Source organism: Opisthorchis viverrini, assembly GCF_000715545.1.
Source record: "Opisthorchis viverrini unplaced genomic scaffold opera_v5_502, whole genome shotgun sequence".
Lineage (NCBI taxonomy): Eukaryota > Metazoa > Platyhelminthes > Trematoda > Opisthorchiida > Opisthorchiidae > Opisthorchis > Opisthorchis viverrini.
Window position 1 is genome coordinate 128,596 of NW_008752166.1, and position 26,082 is coordinate 154,677.

General features: G+C 46.1%; 1 protein-coding gene across 1 annotated transcript; it reads left to right on the forward strand.

Annotated features, from left to right (window-relative positions):
* Positions 1–1,018: 1,018 nt before the first annotated feature.
* On the forward strand, positions 1,019–25,088 carry T265_11477 (hypothetical protein; the record flags this gene model as incomplete). Its single annotated transcript, XM_009178144.1, has 9 exons — positions 1,019–1,044; positions 5,569–5,730; positions 9,492–9,921; positions 11,098–11,180; positions 17,844–18,054; positions 20,339–20,501; positions 20,641–20,697; positions 21,222–21,313; positions 24,687–25,088. 9 exons carry the CDS (start codon positions 1,019–1,021, stop codon positions 24,918–24,920), a joined length of 1,458 nt encoding a protein of 485 aa, XP_009176408.1.
* Positions 25,089–26,082: the final 994 nt, after the last annotated feature.

Sequence of the window (26,082 nt, forward strand, 5' to 3'; positions counted from 1 at the left end):
AGTCACCACCACAAAGCAACATGAGTGTTAACACTGGTGCTTCACTGCCATACGACCACAAATTTCACCTTATATTCAAAGCCTTACAGTGGAAAGAAGAGAGAAGAGTTGATGAGGGACGGGATGTGTTGCTTGCCTATCGCATGTATTCTACGCTTAATCTGACAATCTGAACGAAACTGACAGCACCACCATCATCAAAGACTACAACATCAGCCTGACAATCTGAACGAAACTGACAGCACCATCATCATCAAAGACTACAACATCAGTGTTGGCAATGATGCTTCACTCCCGTAAAACTGACAGCACGAACGCCACCGATATCGATCAGCCGCCATTTCTTGCAATGTCTCCAGCCAAGTGCAGGATGAATCAGAAGACCCCATCCTGGAAGGCAGACCGCACCAAGAATACAAACTGTTTGCAATCTTTTCCACACTCTTCTGCCAAGTCGTACATTACCAATCTCGGCTTCTTCCCGTGTTTGGTCGTTCGTAGCACATGGCTGAGTCATTGTGGTTGACTGTGCTGGATGCTTTCCGCGATTGAAATTCCTCCCGCACAACCAAGTACACGTTTCCAAATAGCCTCCTTACGCATCTGTTGACGCGCTCCGAGGCATCAGTGGTAAAAATAACCTGAAGATGCCTCACGTCATCCGTCCGCAGAAGCCATTTGTCCCAACCGTACGGCAACACAGCCCTTACTGTGACCTGGTACATGTGACGCGTAAGACCTAGTGACATGCCGTTTCAACTGCGCAAATGATGCGCACTCAGGAGCGCAATGCCGACCTAGATTCGTGGGTTCACTTGGTCTGTCATGTTACTGTGGGAGTTGATGCAACTTACGGGATACGTATAGTGTTTTACGCTACGTCTTGTTGGTTCCGTTTTCAAGGGCATGTCATGCTTCTCAGCATGACTTGGCTCTTCGTGGGTCCCAAACACGCTGAGTGACTGGATGACCTCAGTCATCCTTTCTAGTAATGCTTTCGCCTCCTTACTTTCAGAAGATGATACTGTCGTCTGCATATTCCAGGTCAACAAGGATCTCACTCAGGAACCCTCAGTTGGGATTATCGGGATCTTCCAGCATTCATCTCATTATCTCATCGATGACGAAATTAAAATTGATGAAAGTGTACAACTTTGTTTATCATCTATTATAGTGAAAACAGTACATCAGCCATACATAGTGGTGCTTAACTGCCATAAGAGCATAGCGGAGAAATCGTTAGTAAAGGGTGAAAAGAAAAGAGGAAGTACTGGAACTAGCGCGAAGAAGCCTCATTTCTTTAGGGATCGACCCCTCGTCCTTTTCGAATCTTGTCAAACCTCAGCTTAGCCCATAATAACAAGGGAACTTTAACTAGGCCGTTAGGCTGTGCGCTATTGGGATCGGTTGCTTGCCATGTGCTGCAGGATTTTCAACCAGCTGCAAACAAGATCAAGCCAGGAAGGTTCGAAGATCCTACAGCACTGATGTTGACTATGGCCGCTCTCATTTCACGCCACCTTTTCATGCCTTATCCCCAGTGAACCAACAATCGCTCGGCACAGAAAACAGCGTTTTCTTCGGTAGATATTGGCTGCTAATCTAATGAATCGGATTCGTACCCGCTTACGCGCCACTCCGTTGCAGACTCGCTGCAGGCAGCTTACTCGGAGGCACCGGTGATCAAACACTTAGAAACGCCTTCGGTTCTCGGATGAGAGGGCCCAATCTCAACCATGGAGTAATATACCATTACAGTTTTCATGTATACAGGCCCTTTAGCCTGAACGAAGTTCGGTTCTCAAGCCATAAATGATTGAAGCTGGCGAGCTCATTGTTGGACATCATTGCTGATAGGAAAGCTTTTGGAGCCCCTTTACCCTCTCACCCACACGTCCACTAGTAATTGGCCTCAAACAGCGTGGGGTATTCACCAACTTCCGGAGCCTGCCTTGTTGCACAAATGTGTTGAAAAGAACAAACCGGTCGGCAGAGTTGAACGCATCCTTGAAGTCAAGCTGTCGATGTTCTTTTGTGTCTAGTGTCTGGCCTGGAATTTTTAACGCCCCAGTCGACAGCGACTACCGATTATTCCGGCAATTACTAGTCGTGATCGTCATAGTATATATTCAGCCTCGTAGAAGCGGAATCTCGTGAAACTACCTTCCCCTATGCTGCCAATGGAAATGGTTTCTACCCAGACATACTTCGGAAATGGTTTCGAATACCTGGCGGCTAACTTTCGACTCAGGTTAACACCACTTCATGGCCGGTCCTTCCTGCGCTACTCTCACTTCAAACAACTCTTCAGTGGTTTAGAGCCGCGTCAGCGCGGGTAGATCACTGAGACCTGTACACAGGAGACCCATATCTGGGTGTACTGGTAGCTACTATAGGTCAGTCGGTATGGTGCTGGTTACTGATGCCCAAAAGCGTGTGGCAACGAATAGTCCCCGACTTCGGTGACCCTACTGGATGCAGGGGTACGGTGCTAGAGAAACTGTTTGTTCGAGTAGAACAAAATTGCGGAGTAATTCGGACGCTGATCGCCTGGCCTGGAGGGCGCCGTCAAATCTAGTCAGCATTCGTGCACAACGCTTCATTTTGCGTAATGTTCCTGACTCCAAGGAGTAATTGCATGATGCCACCCCCTTTACCTGGTAAATGGGTACGAAAGAGATCGCAAAATGTCTGGGTGCTGTCGGTTCTAATTGCCTTTCAGGATGGGTACCGCGTGAACCCAATTGTGCCTATTGTAAATACTGCAAATATGTCTGCTACCCGATGTCAGTGGCGTTCTTGCTTTCAGTTTTTATCCAGGTTGCTGTAATGAGTATCTGGAGGTTGAAATGATTGTAGTAAGCTATCACTATTTTTTTTGTCCGCTCAATTCTATTCTTTTCTTCACCTTAAGTTTTTCAAATAAATCATGGTTGTACGACAGTGAAATATCACTGCTGGACATTGATGTAATACTGTCGATAATGATGATGGGGGGAGGAAGGCGAGATTGCTCAAGTGGTTAGGGCGCGAATTTACCAACCAGCAGGTCCGTGGTTCGAATCCGACGTCTTCATCTCGACTCGCCCTGTCTAAGCTTCCTCATCCTCGGAGTGTCTCAGCCCCCATGCTTCCTTCGGGTGGTATGGCAGCTAGGCACCAGAACGATGAGCGATTTTTAATAATAATGATGAAGGTGATTGCTGGATGTCTTATTGCGGTCGAGGTGTCTATAGTCCATTCTGTATCTTTTAATCTCCCCAAGATGGTCAGCTTCCTGTAGCAATAACCATCTAACACCCAATAAGAAGGGTGACCGCACTGTCTTCATTTCTGGCTTAAAACGAGGAATGCTGTCCACAAGCCACTTCTTGGAGGATGAACTTCATCAATTCGACAATGGTGTTCAACGTGACGATTTTACAACTGTCAGCCCTGACCTCGAGACAGCTGAGCGGTTAAGGTGTGAACTTACTAACCAGAAGATCCTCTATTAAGACCCGACCTCTGCATCTGGACTGCCCTTGTATGGACTTGGACGACTTCGGTGTCTCAGCTCTTGTGCTTCCTTCGAGGGACGTGGCAGCTGCATACTGAAAGGATGTTAGAGCAGAACGATTATTCTTTTGATATTAAGCTGGATAACCTGGTTAACACCGCGCCCACCTGTATTTTGCGCCCGTATGCCAAAAAACCACTTTGGTTTGGTGATGAGGCTACAACATTCTCATGGTCTCGCATCGAAGCCTCTGAGCTGGATACCGATGTTATGCTGATGACCATAGTGATAATTAGCCTGGAAGAACAACGCACTAACTGGATAATGATATGAGTGTTATAAACTGGTGCAACCAATGTGGTGCTGTGGGAACACACAGCATAATTTGACGGCTGATGGTCACCGCACACAAGCGTCACTACGCCCACATGACGGGAGGAGCATGAGTGGGAAACGGTCGAGGACAAGGCGTTTCCATTCGCTATGCACTATTCTTCAGTTTTTCCTATCAAAAGACTCAGGGTCCGCGCCATTACTGTTGACGGCGCAATCCGTAGTTACTTTGCATCCGGTAATGGCAGAAGAGGTTCAGAGGAATCGTTTTCGAAAAAGTTTGGTGACAGTCGGTAGATTTATTGCTGGGCAACGTTTCGCTTTTGAGGAAGTTGTTGCTTCAGAGGAACTTGTTGCTGCTAAGCCACGAAAAGTCATTTGGCTCATGTGGGCTGCACCTATAACTACTGAAGGGACTGGCCAAACTCGGTTATTTCGCTGACTCATATTCGGTCAATCGAAAGTAGGAATGATCCCGTATTAGCGGAAGAGTGCGATTATTAATCATCACGAGCTTCAGAAACTGTCAATAAATTGTCGTCCTGCTGGCGTGACACGTGCCCGTGTACAGTTGTGAAGGACATTAAAAAGCGCCTTCTTCATCGCACAGACCCTTGATCTATTTCCTCTCAATCAACATGCCATTCCGCAACTGCATATATAACTCGGGTTCCACTGCCTCTAACACCGACTGATAACATTCAGCCTCTTACTCACCTTCAGGACAGTTTCTATCTCCCCTCTCAGTCTATCTTTACTGAGACGGGAAATGCCGTGACGAACTCACACCTTTCGTCCCTCTTCCCGAGCCATTCTCTCGTACGACTTGCTTCTTCACTTGCGTTGCCTCAACTGCGCATGTGGAACTGCACTGCTCTGTTTTATTAACTGCTTAAGTATTCATCTGTTTGCGCCTTGCGTTGAAGTCAATCATTCCTGGCACTGTCTCACTTGTGTGACTCATTATTTATGCCCTCTTTGTGTCTGGGTATGTTTCTACGTTCGTTTTACCACGTCTTCATCCTTACAGAAGCCTTCGACTTTGTCATCTCTATCCCCGAAATGCCACACGCTAGTGATAAGTAGCCCATTGAATTGTACACTGATTCATGGAATAAATCGGTTTTAATCAAGATATATGGTATCGACCATATAACAAGGGATGTAGTGGAATATCCGTTCAAGCCTATAAGGGGCGAGGTGGACCAAGTAGTTAGAGCGCGAATTTACTGATCGGAAGGTCCGTTGTTCGAACCCGACCTCTGCCACTCGGCTTCCCCTGTCTGGGCTTGGGCGACCTGGCAGTATCCCAGCCCTTGTGCCTCCTCCGTGTGGCATGGCAGCTAGGCACCGAAAGGGTGCTACAGCTGAACGATTTTTTTTAGCCTTGTGAGCAATGAAAGACACGGGTGTTTTGTGACAGGCAATAGCCTCATGACGGATATACTGTATATGGCAAATGGCCGATCTCGTTTGAGCCCCGGAACCTTCATGGTTGACGAGATGCCGAGATGGCCCGAGTGGTTAGAGCGCGAATTTACTGACCGGAAGGTTTGTAGTTCGAACCCGACCTCTTCCTCTCGACCTCCCCTGTCTAGACTCAAGCAACCTGGCAGTATCCCAGTTCTCTTGCTTCCTTCGGGTGGCATGCCAGCTAGGCACCAAAATGGTCTGTTTATCCTTGGCCCTAAATCTCCATTTGCGATTGCCCTAAGCGGTATTTTTTCATTTTTCAGCACTGTAGGCATGTACGCACGCAGTGTTTCTGGGACAAAAACCTCCATCGCACTGAATGGGTCATCCGACTCGGAACTGAGTAACCATAAACCAGATTGGCTTCATGATCTACGCTTTCTCCCACCCATATACCACCGTGTGATCACGGCGACAACAACCAGGTAAGCTACGCCATAAGCCTTGGACTTGGGCCGTAAAACTTTTATGTGTGGTTACTCTGTTGCATGCATGATGGCCCTTGCACCTGGAATACTACAAGATATAATCGTCAACCGACTGTGGTGATGCTCTGGTTGCCACATTCCACACTGTTTGGTGGCATGTTTCGGATCTATAATATGGACCATCTGTGATAGGTTTCCACTAACCATTCCCGTTTCTTATTCTGTACTTCACCTATGCCGTGGTGAACTAACGGTGTCAGTAGTGCCCATTGGATGATCTACGCTTTCTCCCACCCATATACCACCGTGTGATCGTGGCGACAACAACCAGGTAAGCTACGCCATAAGCCTTGGACTTGGGCCGTAAAACTTTTATGTGTGGTTACTCTGTTGCATGCATGACGGCCCTTGCACCTGGAATACTACATGATATAATCGTCAAACGACTGTGGTGATGCTCTGGTTGCCACATTCCACACTGTTTGGTGGCATGTTTCGGATCTATAATATGGACCACCTGTGATAGGTTTCCACTAACCATTCCCGTTTCTTATTCTGTACTTCACCTATGCCGTGGTGGACTACCGGTGTCAGTAGTGCCCATTGGTTTGTTACGAAACCAGATTATCTGACGCTTCATTATATGGTATATAGTCGGCCTTCCTCATACAGACGCGTATAGCAGAAACGGCAACTGAGAAGCGCATGTTGTTGGGAGGATGTTAAGGCGTTGTGCATGGTTTCAAACCAGTCCTAGAGAGGTTGATGCACATCACTCAATAACAAGGAAGCGAATTCGTCAGACCAGATCGTAGCGTCTCCGGCAGTGTAATGACGTTGGCAGTCAGAACATCACTGTGACCCACTATACCATTGTTCAAGCCCGAGTACACATGGTGCTGATGGCTCTTGCAAGAGCAGACAGCCCTTGCTCCAGCTGTTAATGGCTTGATAAAACGTCAGGGAGTGGTATTTTTAATCGTTATTTTTGTTTAGTGTATCTTACTTGCTTGTAAGCTAATCATAGGGAAACCCGTTGATATTGTCCCAAATAGTAGGTTGAATACTGACGTCTTGGGGCGACATCTGACACCTTTAACCTAGGTATTTCCGACTGGCACAGAAGGAGTCCTATCGGAAATCTGCTCTTCTGAAAGGATACCCTCAGGCGACAGCGCATTTACTCCTGACCATGACACCAGTTTTTTTTACCGCTTACTGAGGGTGTATGTTCGTACTAATGATCTGTCTTTTATGACATACCATACAGCTACATAGTAAGAGTCTAACAACCAACGTCAACGTGAACATCACTCATTAAGTCAAGGCGGTCTACCTGGAGGGATATGCAATTTTATTGGTGGGCCTCAACACAGAATAGCCTCGATTCGCATACGCGTATTTCTTTGTCCAGTCATTGTTGAGAGTTTGGTGTGCATATTCTGTGTCAGACAGTTCGCGGACGGTTCCTTTGCACTACCAACTTCTGCAACATCCAAGATTTGGTCACATGTTCCCCACAGAGTATATCAGCCCCAATCAATCAGTCAATTAATCAGCTATAAACGTGTGCCATAAGCACATTGATTCCAGCTAGTTTCGATAACAGGAAAACGGGGAAGTGGAACATACAACCAAACGAAGACATGTTCCGTTTGTTCAGAAATGGGGTATATCAGCTCCGAACCCGAATAGATCACAGTGCCACCAGTTACTGGTGGTGAGGATTGAGTACCGCCTGCCACTTCTGAAAAATCTGTGCTGACCCCGGTCACGCATTAATTTGATGCTGTTTTTCATTGCCTCTCATTTTTGCGCACACCTACCAGCGTTAACAGAATGGAAAGCGTGGAACTGGCAAGCGTGTGGAGAACGGTCTTGGGTCATTCGAGCTAACACGTGTTGGTGTGCGATCATCAGAGGGAAGAGTAGTCATCACCTGAACTCCACTTAACCTTACGCACCTCCCCTCCCCCCAACTAAATTGTCGTAACATTCACATCCCCCGGTGATCAAGGATCTACCAGTGGCACCCGGGGTGAATCGTCAAGTGAAGCACCCCGAAGTGGAAGATTAAGGAATGAAAAGCGATCGGAAGTAATTTGAAACTCCTCCAACCCACCAATTCAAGATTTTGACACCCACGCTAGCCGACAAGAGCTGTTAATTGACACTCAACACTGATCTAGTGTGAAGAGGACTTACTGATTGGTTCCCCGTCTGTCTTATAACCTGGCCAATTTGTTGACCTGTTCACTTGGCCTGATGAAGCTTTTGTGTCAAAAGCGAAACGTTGCCCAAATAAAAACTACCGATTGTTTACCAAGCTCTTCTGAAACATGTTCCGTTTGTTCAGAAATGGGGTATATCAGCTCCGAACCCGAATAGATCACAGTGCCACCAGTTTCTGGTGGTGAGGATTGAGTACCGCCTGCCACTTCTTAAAAATCTGTGCTAACCCCGGTCACGCATTAATTTGATGCTGTTTTTCATTGCCTCTCATTTTTGCGCACACCTCGCTGGGCCATTAAGAAGCTCATAGACTCAGAAATTATCAAAACCAACTTCTCCAACACTGTCCACTTGTTCCATGTCGGGCGTTAACTGTCATTGGAGGGAGATACCCAAAGGTATTCTTGATGGCAGAACTTCTATCTGCAACACAACACGTCCATCGTCACTCTAACATCTAGACACTTAATTTGATTATGTAATAGATTCCTTCCAGATGTAACCACAGTCCAACTGAACGCATCATCCGACTCCAGGTAGCACCGAGTGACTACGGAGACCAGGAAGCTTGATGAATCCAGAAGATCGAAAGAAGGGGCGATGCTAAAAGCACTGGAAATATCCACAGGTAGCTCCCTATTGGAGGTCTTCAAAAGCCTCTTGTCAGTGAAACCATCAGGGACCATAATGGTTGTCTAGTTTCTAACAGAATTTTGGAACAAAGGTATACACCGAATATAGTGGCAGTTTTATATAACCTGGCAGTTGTCTCGGCTCTGACGAAGTCAATGCACGACAGTCAAAGACCGATAGTCAACTTCCTTTTGAAAGTTAGTCAGTGTAGAAACATGTGCCTTAAAGTGTCAAGCTTGATAGCTATGTTAGACTTAGTAGTTCTCGATCAGATAGTTTTTGTTGTTTGCCGAGCTTACCGGGCTTTTAAACCCACCCCTGTATGACCTCTCCCTGGCTGATAACGAAACTAAGACCAATAAGCGTCTGTTAGGAATGGCCAACGGGACCATAAAATAAAAATCTTAAATCATGCAGCTGTATCACCCTTTAGGTGCCTAACTGTCATGCAACCCGAAGGGAGCACGAGGGCTGGGATACAGCCACGTTGCCCAAGCCTGGATAATGGAAGTCGAGGGACAGAGGTCGGGTTCGAGCCATCTGGCCCCCGAGACCAAACAAAAGAATTATGAGAACATTCTTGTGGCAAAGTTGCTGGATTGCGTCCTCTGCAGCTAATTGTCTGGCCATCCGGTATTTTACTACCATCGTGGGATGCTCAATGAATGCAACACGTACCGGAACACTCAGTTATTATACCACATGGACGATTGATTAGTTAAAACCATAAGTGACACATTTCTTCCTACCGATCATCACGACTTTGCATAGCAGCGTGCGGTTGTATGTTTCTTTACTGTCTCTCGACTCATTACTATTGTCAGTATCACTGCAGCCTCTATATTTTTCTGCCGAATGACTACGGGACTTACATCTTCTTCAATCACTTGTAGCTACGGCTTGGATAGTCGGCTGATTTGCCAAATTTTCTCTTCATCTGGCCTCAGTGACAAAACGCTACAACACATTTGGACAATGGTGAACCATTCACATCCTGGTTGGCTCACTCCATCCGAATTGGTTCTGGCTTTAGCTCTCATAGGCGTCGCCCAACGCGAGCAGTTCGATCTACGCAAACCGGAAGACTTGATTTTGTCCCATCTGACCGTGAACTATTTAAACGGCTTTACAACTCCGCCCGTTCCGCGAATCAGTGTGCCCATTGCGCCCCCTATAACATCGAATGGTCCCGTGATTACGACACAAGTATCCTTCACACCGCCACCTATTTCGATTCCAAAGACTACATCAACAAACTGTTCTAATGGTTTTCCGGCTCATCCCGATGATGACTGGGCCGACTTCACATCCTTCGAAAAAGTGGTAAGCAGCCTGTTCGTACCTTTCCCTTGGCTACTCAATACACATGATGATGTTCCAATCCCCTGCGCAGGCTGTTTTAAGATACTTTCCCAACTCTCCTCAGCTTACCAAGTTTTTGCAAAAGCTTGATATAATTATTTGCAAATCAGTTTTCACGGGAGACTCAATTGAATCTCTCGATTATGATGTTTTCCTTTTGCAGCACATTCAGCTGAAGGACATCACAAACGAGAGATTCAGTTGAGTCTCCCATTAAAACCAAATTGGTTCGCAAATGAGTGTATTTCTCGAAAACAGTGCAATTTGGGTTCAAGTAGATCATAAGGTTGACGGAAACTCGGGGACTGCGCCTACCTGATGAGCCCCAAGAAGGGCGAAACCGGTCGTGGGCTGTCGAAGAGTTTCCAGCAACCTCGTGAGTAGTTTCCTTGATAGAATCGTTTACAATGGGGGTTTAGATTATCTTACTCATTGGACCGCTCACTCAGTGATTTTGGCTGTTTTATTCTATTCCGTTTTTATTCATTTTGATCTGTATGACTCGGACGGATTTTCCTGACTGCAAACTTGCTGGGTCACCAGTTCTTGTTTCGGTTTCATTAACACAATTGGGACCTATTCACGGATGATCGAAAGGGAACTACTGAATTCCTTGTAGTGGAATCCAGCCATGTAATCACGTCAGTGTCCGTCTTTTCCAAGGCAACAGCGAAGTTCCTACACTGCCATTTTGCAGCGATGTTCCTCCGAGTGATCAGAGAGACTTTCCGAAGTGGAGGTTACTCCCATCGATAGGCCACAAAAGTTTTCTGTGTCATCCACGACGAACTCGGCACTCACCCTGGTCAGAGGCAATCTTTGCAAGCTCTGAAATTTGGGAAAAAATATAGGTAGTCTTTGTTTTCCCCTTTTCATCGATCAGGGCATTCTGGTGCCATTTTATGTCAACTACGTTATCTAACGCATCAGCCCGTAAAGCGCAATCGCAATATAGTTTGCGTCGCCCATCAAACCAACTTAGAACTATCACCACGTTTAGAATTTAAGGTACTGCCTATATATATATATATATATATATATATATATATATATANCACGAGCTAACCACTGGGGCGATATTGTATCATTTCTATGCGCACAAGTATTTATTCCTGCACCTTCTTCGTTCTCTGGCAGACTGCGGATGCTCCCAAGCTGGCCGATGCATCCCGGATACTGGGCAACGGTATCTGCCCTGACTTGATTGAACATTGTACACAGTAAGTCAGTAGTTGATTTCAGGAGTATTTCATCCAGCTGCGCGACTATTTGTCTCATCTCTTTCGAATTAAATCACAGTGTTTTTTTTCACTTTGATATGCACAATGTATCCGGATCGAGGGCACGAAATTTGTGTCCTCTTGTGAAGCTTCAACTGAAATCTACAAAGAGGCAAAACACAACTATATTTCGTAGAAAGAAAAGAAGAAAGCGTTCAGCTGCTTAGCTGCCATGCCACCCGAAGGAAGCATGAGGGCTAGGATACTGCCAGGTTGCCCAAGCCCAGACAGGGGAAGTCGAGAGGCGGAGGTCGGATTCGAACCATGGACCTTCCGGTCAGTAAATTCGCGCTCTAATTACTTGGGCCATCTCGCCCATCCCTTCGTACGTGTCTCTCTGTTGGCACTGGGACTTTTGAGACATGTAATGCCTCTATGAATGCCACTAGACTACAGTAACCAATATTCACGCCAACTCATTCTGGAGAACAAGCGCTCAGTTTTCTCACCCAAAGGCGTGAGGCCGATATTCTGACCAATCAAGGGGTGCCTTCGTTTAGTCCGCAGCCCCCGTGTGACACATCCGTCCAATCGTGATGTTTGGTTATTAGGAGCCGCTGGTCTCCGGACGGTGCCATGGTCACTTTGCGGTGTAGTTTCCAATTTTGACCCGACATCTTTTCACACTACAGGACATCCTCATTGTGGCATCAGACTTGTGATAATTTGATGTTGTCCCCCTGTGTTCAATCCCATCGGTGTTATATCCGGCGGTACACTGCTCACGCTGTCGTCCGGAAAGTTACTGCCACCCGATTTACAGGAACCACTTGTTGTGGTTCACCCTTGTTTGTGGTTAAGGCCTTCAAATTAGACACGAATAATCGGTCTGATCACGCAAGTTCCTCGTTGGCGTTCCGCGATACTCATCGCCTGAAGTCGGACATTTCAGTCTCTTGATTCGTTCTGATCCAACACTTCAAGAATATTGCTTGCTCTTGTGTCCGTTTGTCACTCTCAGTCTTCCACTTTTACCTCCTTAGACATTAGCCTGCAATCTCCAGTACTTTTGGACGTAAAGTCTGTTTACTTATACATGTTTACCACTGGTCAAACGTCAGCGACGGGTCCTAACTTGTTACTCACCTGAGCGGCACCCAATCGGACCCCTCCTCCCAAGTAAGCTTTCTGGGTGACCTTAATGTCCAACTGTCGTAGCTTGCTAAACGGTAGTGCAACTCTGTATCGGTCTCTTGGCTTCCTGCTCCGCCCACTATGGTATATCAAAAGCCACGGTAGCTCTACACATCCTTTTATGGAGACAAAGGAAGTATTATTACAACTGTATTTATAGTGTAAGCACAGAGTGTTCCACAAGGTTGTGCCAGAATGTCCGTGAGGGGACGAGAAGCGTCGAGTCAAAGTTGCTTGACTCGGATTGGCTGGTATTCTGACCAATCAGGGCATGCCTTCGTTTGACCCGCTTCCTGCACATGATGCATCCGTCCAAACGATGTGATGTTCGGTTATTAGGAAAGGCTGGCCTCCGTACACCACCTCCCTGAATTACTCACCCCGTCCTCTAACATCAACAAATTCGTAAGGCAGAGCCAGTTCCTATCACTGGCTGCTAATCGATTAATGTGGCCTTCCTCACTTCCACATAGTGATGGTGACACTCCACAAACCGTGTTTCTTCCCCACTACACCCCTCTCAATATTCCGCCATATTATCCGCCTCCAAGCCTTTCTGATCACTGTCTCACCAGAATTTATACGTCAGTTATTCGATCCGTATCCGCACACCCGCTGTATTGCGAATGACCGTTAATGTGTACATCCTGGTTGAATTGTCTATTTATTCCCTAGTATGGGTTTGTCACTAATCTTGCTTACTCCTGTAAACCGATGAATCGTTCGATTCNTGGTCTCCGGACGGTGCCATGGTCACTTTGCGGTGTAGTTTCCAATTTTGACCCGACATCTTTTCACACTACAGGACATCCTCATTGTGGCATCAGACTTGTGATAATTTGATGTTGTCCCCCTGTGTTCAATCCCATCGGTGTTATATCCGGCGGTACACTGCTCACGCTGTCGTCCGGAAAGTTACTGCCACCCGATTTACAGGAACCACTTGTTGTGGTTCACCCTTGTTTGTGGTTAAGGCCTTCAAATTAGACACGAATAATCGGTCTGATCACGCAAGTTCCTCGTTGGCGTTCCGCGATACTCATCGCCTGAAGTCGGACATTTCAGTCTCTTGATTCGTTCTGATCCAACACTTCAAGAATATTGCTTGCTCTTGTGTCCGTTTGTCACTCTCAGTCTTCCACTTTTACCTCCTTAGACATTAGCCTGCAATCTCCAGTACTTTTGGACGTAAAGTCTGTTTACTTATACATGTTTACCACTGGTCAAACGTCAGCGACGGGTCCTAACTTGTTACTCACCTGAGCGGCACCCAATCGGACCCCTCCTCCCAAGTAAGCTTTCTGGGTGACCTTAATGTCCAACTGTCGTAGCTTGCTAAACGGTAGTGCAACTCTGTATCGGTCTCTTGGCTTCCTGCTCCGCCCACTATGGTATATCAAAAGCCACGGTAGCTCTACACATCCTTTTATGGAGACAAAGGAAGTATTATTACAACTGTATTTATAGTGTAAGCACAGAGTGTTCCACAAGGTTGTGCCAGAATGTCCGTGAGGGGACGAGAAGCGTCGAGTCAAAGTTGCTTGACTCGGATTGGCTGGTATTCTGACCAATCAGGGCATGCCTTCGTTTGGCCCGCTTCCTGCACATGATGCGTCCAACCAAACGATGTGATGTTCGGTTATTAGGAAAGGCTGGCCTCCGTACACCACCTCCCCGAATTACTCACCCCGTCCTCTAACATCAACAAATTCGTAAGGCAGAGCCAGTTCCTATCACTGGCTGCTAATCGATTAATGTGGCCTTCCTCACTTCCACATAGTGATGGTGACACTCCACAAACCGTGTTTCTTCCCCACTACACCCCTCTCAATATTCCGCCATATTATCCGCCTCCAAGCCTTTCTGATCACTGTCTCACCAGAATTTATACGTCAGTTATTCGATCCGTATCCGCACACCCGCTGTATTGCGAATGACCGTTAATGTGTACATCCTGGTTGAATTGTCTATTTATTCCCTAGTATGGGTTTGTCACTAATCTTGCTTACTCCTGTAAACCGATGAATCGTTCGATTCGGCTCTTTTGAGGGCATCCTACTGTGTATTATAACCGTTTCGACTGCGTGCTTGGTGGAAGCTCCTGCACGACCGAGACAGAAGATGCGCTTACTAATCAGACATACACTTCAGTGCTTCATAGCGAAAGGTGCTCCCTGGTTTTTTACCCATCGCCGGCTCATAATGCCTTCAAATTTGCTCCACATGAGAAAGTTGAGCTCCGTTCTTCCATTTGCTCTTGTTTCGACTTGCCCTACGTCCTATTTTTCTTTTTCTACATCACAGACCACCCTGTGAAACGTTCTCTAAGTTCGTATTTTGAAGTCGCTGTGTATATTGCGTAACAGAACTCACAGTTGATTTACTCTTAAATGACCATCTGATTAGTCAGAATGAGTTGACTGCAGGAATGTCTCGGATAGCAGTTGTCTATGAGCGGCGATCGGCTTCTAGGTCTGAACAACTTGACCCTCTTTGCTGCCTCCTGCAATGGGGAAAACCAAGCTGTCCTATGTTGGCTTTGATCTTTAGTTTTCCTTCGAGGTAGCAACGTTAACCTCAGAGGGTTGTTGAAGAATTCCAGTACCTTTTTTGAGTGGTAGTTACCAAAGCCTTTGAGGAGCTGAATATATTCGGTTTATACAGCCTCTTTCGGGACGGAAAGCACCTTGATTTGATCCTTGAATGCATCAGACAGAAGGCGAATATTTTGGCTACAATCTCGGTCAGACTGACCCATACTAGTTCGCCCTTTGGGGAGTGGCAGTATTGATCGGGTGCACCACTCCAATACATATTCTACTCTCTCTTTTGGGAAGCATACGTCGTGGAAAAACTGGCGAGGGGCGGATAGGCAGTACTCATAGATTTTACTTAGGATCCCGTTTTCCCCAGGGGATTTTGCCTTTTTCAGTCTGGTAGTCCTGACGATATCCAGCTCTCTTAATTCTTCCCCACACGTTGTATTGGATGGGTACAAACTAGTAGTTCAAAATAACCCAACCCGCATTACTCCCTCTCGGCCACCAATGTGCACCTCGTTTACGTCGCTGGGGCTGCACTTTGCCCAAAGTCGTTCGTATGATGGGAAGATAAAGTTGGCCGATGGTTGACGTTGGATACCGATTCTACGATTGTTGCCATATCCCACCAATACTAGATACGATCCTTCCTGGTGGACGGCGCGGCTTGTTGCTGCAGATTGCGATACTTGGCTGCTTTGGTTAGGTGTGTTTGTCTTGTCCCTTGGGTTAATTCATGGTGTCCGCAAATATACAGTTTCTTTACGTCGTCGCACATACCATAGCTGATCTTTGATAGTTTGTTTTATCGAGGCTTTCGTTGGTGTCCACTGGTCGTTTCTCATTACCAATCAATTTTCAGACTGGTTAGGCTGATGACGTCTAATATCGTGGTTGTAGATCTTGATAGCATTTTTTTGGTTTTTCAGGCTTTGCGGTACAATGCTTCTGTTCTCGAAGGGCATGTCTAGCAGTGAGTTGGGGTTTGATCTTAGTATGAGCAAACTTATGGTTCGTACCCCGCGTGTCTCAAGTAGCAACGCCTCTGTATGACCTACAATCTTCATTTGAAGATTCCCCCGTGTATGCACCAAAAATATGGCCCACCTGCGGGGTTATGTGACCGTCGCTCATTTATTGAGCCTATCTTCATTCTAGCCTAGCCGTCGGAAACCAAATTGATCATGTAGGTGGTGAATTTTGCCCCTCCCGTCCGCACAGTTACTCGCTGTCATCAAAAGGATATTTTGTTGACCAGCTGTTGTATTGTTTCTCAAAACCGATTCCTGACGATTGGGACTGATGCAGACTTTGGACTATATATGGCAATCATTGTCAATTTTACGAGGGTACCTTTAAAACAAGATGGTTCAACTAGTTAGAGCACGAATTTACTGACCGGAAAGTCCGTGGTTCAAACCCGACCTCTGCCTCTCCACTTTCCCAGTCTGAGCTTGGGCGACCTGGCAGTATCGCAGCCCTGGTGCTTCTTTCGGGTAGCATGGCACCGGAAAGGTGTTACAACTGTACGATTTCGATTTTTTTACCACGAGTCTTGAAGATACTGGTATAAGTCATTGGTGCGACTATTCAGTGCAAAGGTCTGAGTTTTAGACGGGTTCGTTGTAGTGGGAGCAGTGAGGTTCGTCTGTTGTGGGCTTCCGGATTTGTCTTCTACCGGAGTGAAGTAATAGGGTTTCGAAAGGCTTGCTGTTTGAACGGTATTCGTGAAGGTTACAAATGTCGATATTCTGGATGGTAAGGTTAACAAAACGGCATTGGGTGCTTCAACGGCTTGCAACAAACCTGGCCCCTGTTCTTTCACTGCCTTTTTGTCTATCTGTCAAGTACAGTGGAAAATCGCTCGCCTCACCGCTGCTTCCTTTACCCTCATATTTGCCTTCCATGTGTAGGACCTGGCTTCCCTTTATTCTCTTTCTATACTCAATCAAGTACAGTGGAAAATCGCTCGCCTCACCGCTGCTTCTAGCCTTTACCCTCCGTCAAGATGTATCTTCTTTGTCTCTGTTTCTTCGCCGTTTTGCGACAAAAAATTCACCGTTCCCCAGTGACCCGCGCTGCTGTACTATGTGTCGATATGTTTATCTTCCAGTCTTCTATTACTTCCTTCGACCGATGAAGCGCGGTTACTTCCGTCCTAACGAGATCATGCTATTTACCATTCGTCGGTAGTGTTAATCAAATCATTTATCGTGTTTGAGGACAATTGCTCTGCTGTGTGTTGTATTCCCGTCAGGTTGTGCGCGTCGTTGTTAGTAATCAGGCATCATACCTAACATCACGCGTATCCCATGCGAAAACAGTGGAATTCGTTACACACTATTCCCCTTTCTAGGACTTTCGTCTCACGTGTTTCGTGCGACGTATGTGGCATCCTTAACCTTGTTTGATCAGATGTTCTTGCTATCCGAAAGTTTGTGTCAACACTAAACTGCACAAGATGAACTCGACCAATTCCGCAGATCGTTTTTTTCTCACAGATGTGTTTAATTGTACATCTAATCTAATTTTTTCATAAAGGAAACTAATCACAAGGTTTCTGAAAACTCTTAGACAGCCCACGATCGGTTTCGTCCTTCCTGGGGCTCATCAGGTAGGCGCAGTCCCCGAGTTTCCGTCAACCTTATGTTCAGTTAAGTCTCCCGTTATCACTTGTAGTTTACCGTTCAATAGAATGGAAACCTGAGGACTAGGTCACTAGGCCACCAGTCATCTTTCATCATACCTTTTGGAGGAATGACCCCGATGATTTAACCCACCTGATTAAGTAGGATATGCCCGTTAACCGGTGCTGGTGAGATAGTTCCTTCCCCATGGTTCATATGGGTGGGACGTTCTGCGAAGCATGTTTGCTGTATCTCTGTGCATTCGGCCTAATTTGTCCATCGGAGTCTCCATTTTACTTCAGCCTTCAGAAGAATTCCGCAGTTAGCATCCCATTCTCCATGGATGATGATTTTGGCGACTTTCAAACCAGCATTGGCACAAGTCTCGCAGCCGGTCCAGTGCCGATCCCGCAAAACACAAACAAGCTCTTATCCGCAGAGAACAACATCAGTCTCATCGACAATCGGTTTGAGGTGACTCGACCAAATTACAACCTTTCTTCTGATTTTCAGGTAAGGGTAGTCCTCCTTATTTCCCTTCCGTTTAACTTGCACTCCTTACTCCAGTTGGATCAAATTGGCGGTCACTTCATTCCTCGGGCGAGTAACAAATACGTGAACTTCATGGTACAATGATACTAAGAGTTCTCTTGATCCAATTATCTTGACAGGTTCTTTATATAGTAAGTCAGTGAAGACTAACTCGGAGAGGGGAGGTCAGGAAGCCATTTGTTAGCGGAGTTATACGCGATCCCGTGTTACTCGTTGTTTTCATCTTCCCCAAATCTGTAGGGAACAAGATTGTAGAGGAATTCATGTATTTGTGTTTGGTGAGTGATTCAGGTCCACGAGATGCTTAGGGTCGGTGTTGTCTATTCGTTCTTCAGATGAAAACTAGTGACTCAGTACATCCGGCTCGTCTCTAATCTGTGCACACAGAGGTCATACTTCTCGCCATTATCATTTCGTTGGCAGATGTCACTGAATTGTGCAGCAGAACTGTCTGATGTACGAATTCGATCTAACGCCAGAGGAGAATTCGGGAGATCGGGTCCAGCAGACAGATGTCTGTTGACGCGGTTCTGTTTCTATATGGGTCAAACAAATCTGGAACAATTATTGAGAAAATAGTACAGTTTTTGTCTTCGTACCATAAATCCATCAAAGTTATTTCGTCGACAATTCTCACAACGCTAAGGATGACCAAGGCGTCTGAGTGAAATCACTTTGTTATCGACATTTTTGTGAATTTCTATCAGGTGTGTTCCTAAGGCTTCTCACAAAGTTTCGCGGAATCGTGCAAACTTGAACTGTAAATTCGATCGTGTGTCTTTGTTGGTGATGCGGCTAGAGGACAATACAGTTGTGAGACCCAAGGGAAGTGGTTTAACTGTCGAACCCTTAACGGTGTTGTCGCACGATACCGTCTTACTAATGACCCCTGTTTTCAGGGGAACTGTGTCCATCCGAACACCCTGTATGATGTGTGAGTTTACTGAGTAATCCACTCACGAGAATGAGCAACTCAACTTACCAAACACCTGCTCCCATTCAATGTCTGATGGTGCTTTATAGTGCCGCTACGTTAGAACACAGTACCTTCCAAGGGTCATTTATGACAGACATTCAGTAGCCAAATCAAACAAGGGTATATAATCGCCCCTCCCCCACTAATTCGCAGGGCTTATGTTCCGAAAAAGCCCGCGCATTACGAAAACTACGAAGTTAGACTGTCGTCGAAAGGTCCATAAACACCTGGTTTTGTGCTTTAGATCCCGAAAACATGCAGTCTACTACACACTTGGATATAAATTTGAACTTATTCCTACAAATTAAAGATGGAGGTGATCGTTCAGCCGGAACACCCTTATGGTGCTTAGTTGTCATGCCACCCAAAGGAAGCACGAGAGCTGGTATACTGCCAGGTTGCCCAAACCTAGACAGAGGAAGTCGGAATACGGAGGTCGGATTCGAACAACCGACCTTGTGGTCAGTAAATTTGCGCTCTAACCACTGAGCCATTTTACGCATTATCTCTACTGAAAGAATATGACAGTAGGCCCGTATAGTGCACAGTATTCTTTTCGAGAACGTCAAATACTTTTATATCTACTGTAAAGTGGGTGAAAACACTGATGATTTAGTATTAGAGAATATACTGTAAAAAATTAAATCGCTTCATCGAATAACTATGAGTTAGATCTTGAAGAAGAGGCCGCCACCGTTTATATTTCCGCCCTCTTCCGAAGCGTCGCTTGGGGTATTACTGTACAGAGTCTCAGTAGTTAGAGCGCGAATTCGCTGATCGGAAGGTCGGTGACCTCTGCACCTCGACTTTCCCTGTCTGGGCTTTGGAAACCGGGCATTATTCCAGCCCTCGTGTTTCTTTCTGATGGCTTGGCAGTTAGGCACCGAAAGGGTGCTGCGGCTGAACGATTTTTTTACACAGCACTCGTCGTTATCAGAATTGAATGTAAGCGCAGTTTCATTTTCACTATAGCTATCAAGTGGATCGGAATTCGGATCACTCGGGTATTCCATCGATCGACGAGGTAATGAACTAACTGAAAGCGTCGAAGTGGTCGGCCGCTACAAATAGGGGCTGAGATACAAGAAGAGTTATGAACAATCGTATCAAAAGTCGTTTAGACTTCTGGAATGATGTGCTTGAACAGGTGTACAGTCGTATTAGAGAGGCAGCCGTTACAACACCCTATTTGAACAGCGATTAACAGCGTTGTCCCGACTGCCGTTTAAAAACTTCAAAATTAACCATTTTTCCCCTCTTTCACTTTAGACCTATGAGACGCCAAAACAGACCATTCAGTACGAGTGGTCTCGGTGCCTGACACAGTGCTTACAAGTATTGAATGCGTCACTCGATTCATTATCCGTACTATCCTCGAAATCGGAACGAGATGAATTCAGTTCCACTCCAGAGGGTCACGAGTTTTTCCTTGGTAAGCATGTTGACATAACCGTTTTGATTGTATGAGTTTTAACTGTAGTGATATTCCTCCTCTTCACTGTTACGATTCACTTGTCACGTGATTCTCTCATGATATTTTTCATGCGATTTTGTTTATTGATTGTCCCCAGATCTGTTCGAAGTTTACCGGATCGCACAACGGGTGGCAGAATCTGCTTCTAGATATGGTAAGTGGTGGATATCTTTCACTTTCGAGGCAATCGAGTTCTGCATGCAACGCTGCTTTGGTATCCATTCGAACTGACGAAGTTTTTTTTGTTCCGCGCAGTTATTGATTAGGGTGTGCGCGCGTGTCCACCTATCCCGCAGAGTTTCCCCAAATGATCAGGTTTGTATCTTACGATGCTCTCCGAGGTTCTCCTCCCTTGTGATGGCTTGCAACAATACCTCTAATATCCCTGCGTATCTTTGCTCGGTCATCTTACTTCCGAGCCCTGAATGATTGGGACCGATTTTGAGCGTCGGATTGGCAATGTATGTAGCGTTTAATTACTCAAAGTATATCCCACACGATGTCGAAGGTGGTGCCTGTGTTTTCGAGCAATTGCAAAGCGCCCGGTTATATTTAGTGTGTATTTTCGCTTCTTCGAGGCTTGTATCACGTGTGTTCAACTCTCATTTCGTTTAGCCAATATTTACAAGCAAACCACCTGTGATATTCTCCCTGCCTTTCGGTTTTCCCCTTATTCAGGGCTGTGGACCCCAGAATTACGCTCCCAAGCTTCTCAGCTGCGCGCGTCATTCCAAAATCATGCACAGTGGATCACACCAACGGAGCTCAAGGTGAGCAACCAAATTCCTTTTTACAGCAGGGGCCTAATTCCACGTAAATCGCTTATGAGGCCCAAAGAGCGAGACAGGGGGATTTGCCTGTGGAATGCCAGGCTATTCTTTGTATGTCCAGAAGAGAGGCAAACGTTTCTCACAACACAAAATCATTAGTCGACTACCATCGTCATCATCATCATCATCGTCGACAGCATGACATCAATCTTCAACACTGATGCTTCACTACCGTACAACCATGATTTATTTGAAAGCCTTATTGTAAAGAAAAGAGTAAAGGTGGATCGGGGAGGGACTTAGTGCTAGCTTAACACAATCATTCCGAGGTGCCTACACCTCCAGGCATTCACTCAGACGATCTGACATAAAGGTCGGCACTGACATCGGTTGGCAGCCATATCTTGTAGTGTCTTCAACCAGGCACAGTGAGGATCACGCGGTCCCCATCCTGGAATGTGAGTAGCACTGACAGCACCCAAGCGCTTCGCGATCTCCTTCACACTCCTCTGCCAAGTCAAGGGTTGGCCACCTCTCTGTTTACGCCACTCTGAGTTGGGCATGAAAAACAGCACTCTCTTCGGCAAACGATGGTTCGGTATACGTAACACATGTCCCAACCAACGCAGCTTCTGGTGCTGGACACATTCTTCAATGAAAGTTACACAACTGAAAAATTTCAACTTAACAATACCTAGGTATGGTAGTCCAGTGTGACACTGAAGGGGCACATCACCTTTCAAGTGAGTCGACTTATCCCTGTGATGAGGTGCACTGACATTCACAGTCGACCTCATTATTTTGTGGGATGATCGGATAGGTACGCTTCCCTTGAACACACGGTACGCATTTTCCTCCGTGTCTGGAATCAGCAAACGAGAGCGCCGTCCGTTGAACTCTGTCAAACTGGCAACTGTCAGCATAAAGGTATGCAACTCGGGACCCAGTTGATTATCGCTCGCCTATGGGTTCCATCCGACCAGAATCCTGACGTTATTAAATAGGACACACCAACAATAGGCACGTTACTTTCACGAAAAGCCGGATTTAACTCCTGGCCAAGCGCAGCATCGCCGAACGGAGCCTTTTGCTGTCCTCCAGAAACCCCATATTCCAATGTGTTGTACGTGAAGTGAAAATTGCCACGTATGTCTGCGTATACCAGGAATTATTTTTCAAAACCCCCAGCAGTTTTGAGCAAATTTTCCCGTTATTTGAAGTGCACTGTCAGCGGTTTGAGTTGTGCGAATGTGGAGCGTTTCTCAATTTATATGTACTATGCGTGGTCTTATCTTTTGGCTAGAATCTGGATACAATGTCCTGCGATAATGGAGAAGACACCAGTGTGACAACAAGTGACTTCGATATAGTTTAGTTTTTAACAGCTCAGACCCGTGTTGCGTTTATGCAAGCATTCTTGTCTGGGTTAACATGTCCACTGTCCAATTTGAAGTCAGCCACGCTTCAAGTTACCTTTCCCGTTTACTTGCAGTATATTTTCCCATTAGTTCTGCGGGCTATTTTTCAAAAGGTCCTTTTATTACACATATATCTAGGCCCGAAAATACAATGGATCGAGAACGTTATCCATCTGCCAACTATGCTGTGTTTCTTCTGTTGCATCTTTTCAGTTGAGTAACTTTGATTTCTTTCCAATGCAATGCATCAACTCACATGATTTCACAGTGACTGCCACGGAGAGGTAACACGAAACTAATTCAGTCCACACCAGTGGACACCCTCAGCGGAGTTGATCATGCACAGAACATGAATATCACATGATTCACCTCCTACCATCGACTGGCGTTTTTCTTGTTTCTGTCCTGTTGTCTTGAGGTCGAGTGTCATTTTAGTTACAGTGCCCCGTAAAATAGATCCGAAAGTCGCCAACATCCTGAAAAAAAGATGAGAACAACTTGGTAAATTTGTACCATCCGCATGGAAGGATTCTCGGCCCTGTGTGCTAATTTTACTGAAACAACATACTTTTATAATAAAAATCGTTCAGCTGTAACACCCTTTCGGTGCCTAGCTGCCATGCCACCAGAATGAAGCACGAGGGCTGGGATACTGCCAGGTTCCCCAAGCCTAGACAGGGGAAGTCGAGAGGATGTAATGACTACTCATAAGGCTCCTGAAAATTCTTCGACAGCCCACGACCGATTTCGCTTTTCTTGGGGCTCATCAGTTAGGCGCATCTCTGAGTTTCCGTCAACCTTATGTTCCAATTGAAACCAAATTACGCGAAATTAGCGAAATACACCCATTTACAAACCGGGAGACTCACCTGAAACCCAACTGAATCTCTCGTTTATGTTGCTTCTGTTTTAAGCACCTGAGTGTGCTCCAACAGGCCGCCCCGTGTTTCCGTTAAAAAACATCATAAGCAAGAGATCTAGCTAGGTTCCAGATAAGTCTCCCGGAAAACCAAATCGGTTTGCAAATGAGTCTATTTCGCTAACGTATACTTTGCTCTTCTATGAAACAAATTTTTGATTGGTCTTGTGGGTTTTGTTTGTCAATACAGGAGGGCCTACCTTGCAACATAAACCACTCGGCCAATCCCCTCAGGAGAGAACGGAAAGCGTTTAGTTGTAGCACTTTTCCGGTACCTAACTGCCAGGCCACCCGAAGGAAGCACGAGAGCTGAGATACTACCAGGTTGCCCAAGCCTGGACAGGGGAAGTCGAGATGCAGAGGTCGGGTTCGAACCACGGATCTTCCGGTCAGCAAATTCGCGCTCTTACCACTAAGCCATCTCGCCTCACCATTCGAACTTCTCCATTGACGGTTTACAACCCCAAATTCTATCTTGAGAAGCATGTAGTTCGTTCCAGCCTTAGTCTAATTTTGGACGGCGAAAAAAACTTCATTTTTGGCTAAATCTTTGGCTTCCTTCGGGTAGCATGGCAGCTAGGCACCGGAAGGGTGTTACAGCTAAACGACGATTAGAAGTCTGTGGCCTATGCCTAGTAGTTACCAGTTACCGTGACTGGTAGGAACCGTGTGGTTGGTGACCATTCCACAATTCCAGGACGTTGTTAGAAACCTCTAGATTATTCAGAATACGAACCGCTGTTTGAAAGAGCGGGATGGAAAAGTGGATACCCTTTAGGGGTTTCTCATCAAAGGTTTCTGTATGATCCGATATCCCGTAATTGATCAACTCAACTTTCTTCTTGCCCTATTTCGGGTTGGTCTAATCGCAATAAGATTCTGGAGTGTCGGTTATCGCTCAAAAAAGTGGTGTGCAAAATTCACGTTTTATTGACTATGTACGCCTAACCATGACAAGCAACACATTGTAGATTTGGCTTTCCAGTGTCATGACGGTTGCTGTTCTGCCCGGTAGTTCTCATTACTTCTCTTTCAGGGTCGATTCGACATCCTCGTACAGGCGTCCTTGCTCGACGGTTGCACAATTCTACCAGTGCGAACGAATTCTTCATCCTACTGTGGAGTATGTCTGGACACGTTTTGTCCGGATTCCGCATGTACCGAAGCGGACAATGTGATTCCATGGGCTGGTCGTCAGTACCACGCTTCTTGTGCCAATTTCTGGATTAATCGCGTTCAACTGAGTCTCCCTGCCTTGGTGCTACCCTAGCCTGATTGCTTTTCCATTCATCAAACTATCGAACACCGTCGCCAGATATTATTATTTTCCTCCATCACTTTGGCACATTCCACAGCCAACTGATCTTCATTCTACCGGTAAATTTGTCGTCTGTGATGTACCTCCTTTCTATTTCTCTGAGCTCGTTTCTGTTGTACAATAAATGTACTTATTCAATCATGTGTCCTTTCTTCCTCGCTGTCCTTTTCAATTTTATGTTTGTAGTGTTTACGCTTACCTATGCTGATATTATGGGATCTAACCTGTTAGAAAAACATCTTCTTTCGACGGCTTTGTGAATGGTAGCTATGTTTACGTCTGTTTGCCCGTCTCGATCCAGCTGTATAGTCAGTAGTGTCCGTGCACTACGGCCATCGTCTTCAACTCATCTCAACAAGATAGAACCCCGCTCTGACGCCCTTTCAACGGCGCTATCAACGCTAGATCGGTGCTCGAATCTTCGTTGTCCCTTTTAACCGTCACAAGGAAACTAGAACTTACCGCGGTGTGATGGTTTGTGCACCGGTACAGCTTAGTAAGCTATAATGGGGAGTGGAATTGTGACACTAACACAGCCTCTCATACCAGGTTGATCAATGACTAGAGGTCTGAGTAGAGGTCCTCCAGGTTGGAAGTTGGACCGCATGTGGTTGCTTGATCCTTAAAAATATCGGTTTTAATGGCGGTCCCATGCCAACCACCGCTGCTTTGCGTTCAGGCCTTGGTTAAGAACCCTGATCGTCCTCCTCTATAGTCACTGTCGACCTGGCAGTATCACAGCCCACTTACCATAACAAATTGCACAATTACAAATAATCTCAAACCCCATAGGTCGTTATGTGGTACCATCAGCCGGGTCACTTGCATACAGCGGGATGGGTAAGCGAAAACAGACTACTGCTGACATCCCCCTTCGTTCTGCCCCACATGTTTGCTCCTCTTCCCCTCCTCGTCCAGTTTCTAACGACTTCTCCGTCGGTTCATGGACTGGTAGGTCCATTCCACGAGCATTCCCGCTAGCTGCAGTACCTACGAATAATGCGGCTGCCAAGGCCACAGATACCTGGAAGTCGTCCTTCAAACCCCAGCGTTTAGCTCATCTAGCAAACTTTAATGTTCCCACTCCGAAAGAAGCTGAACAGCGGACTGCTTT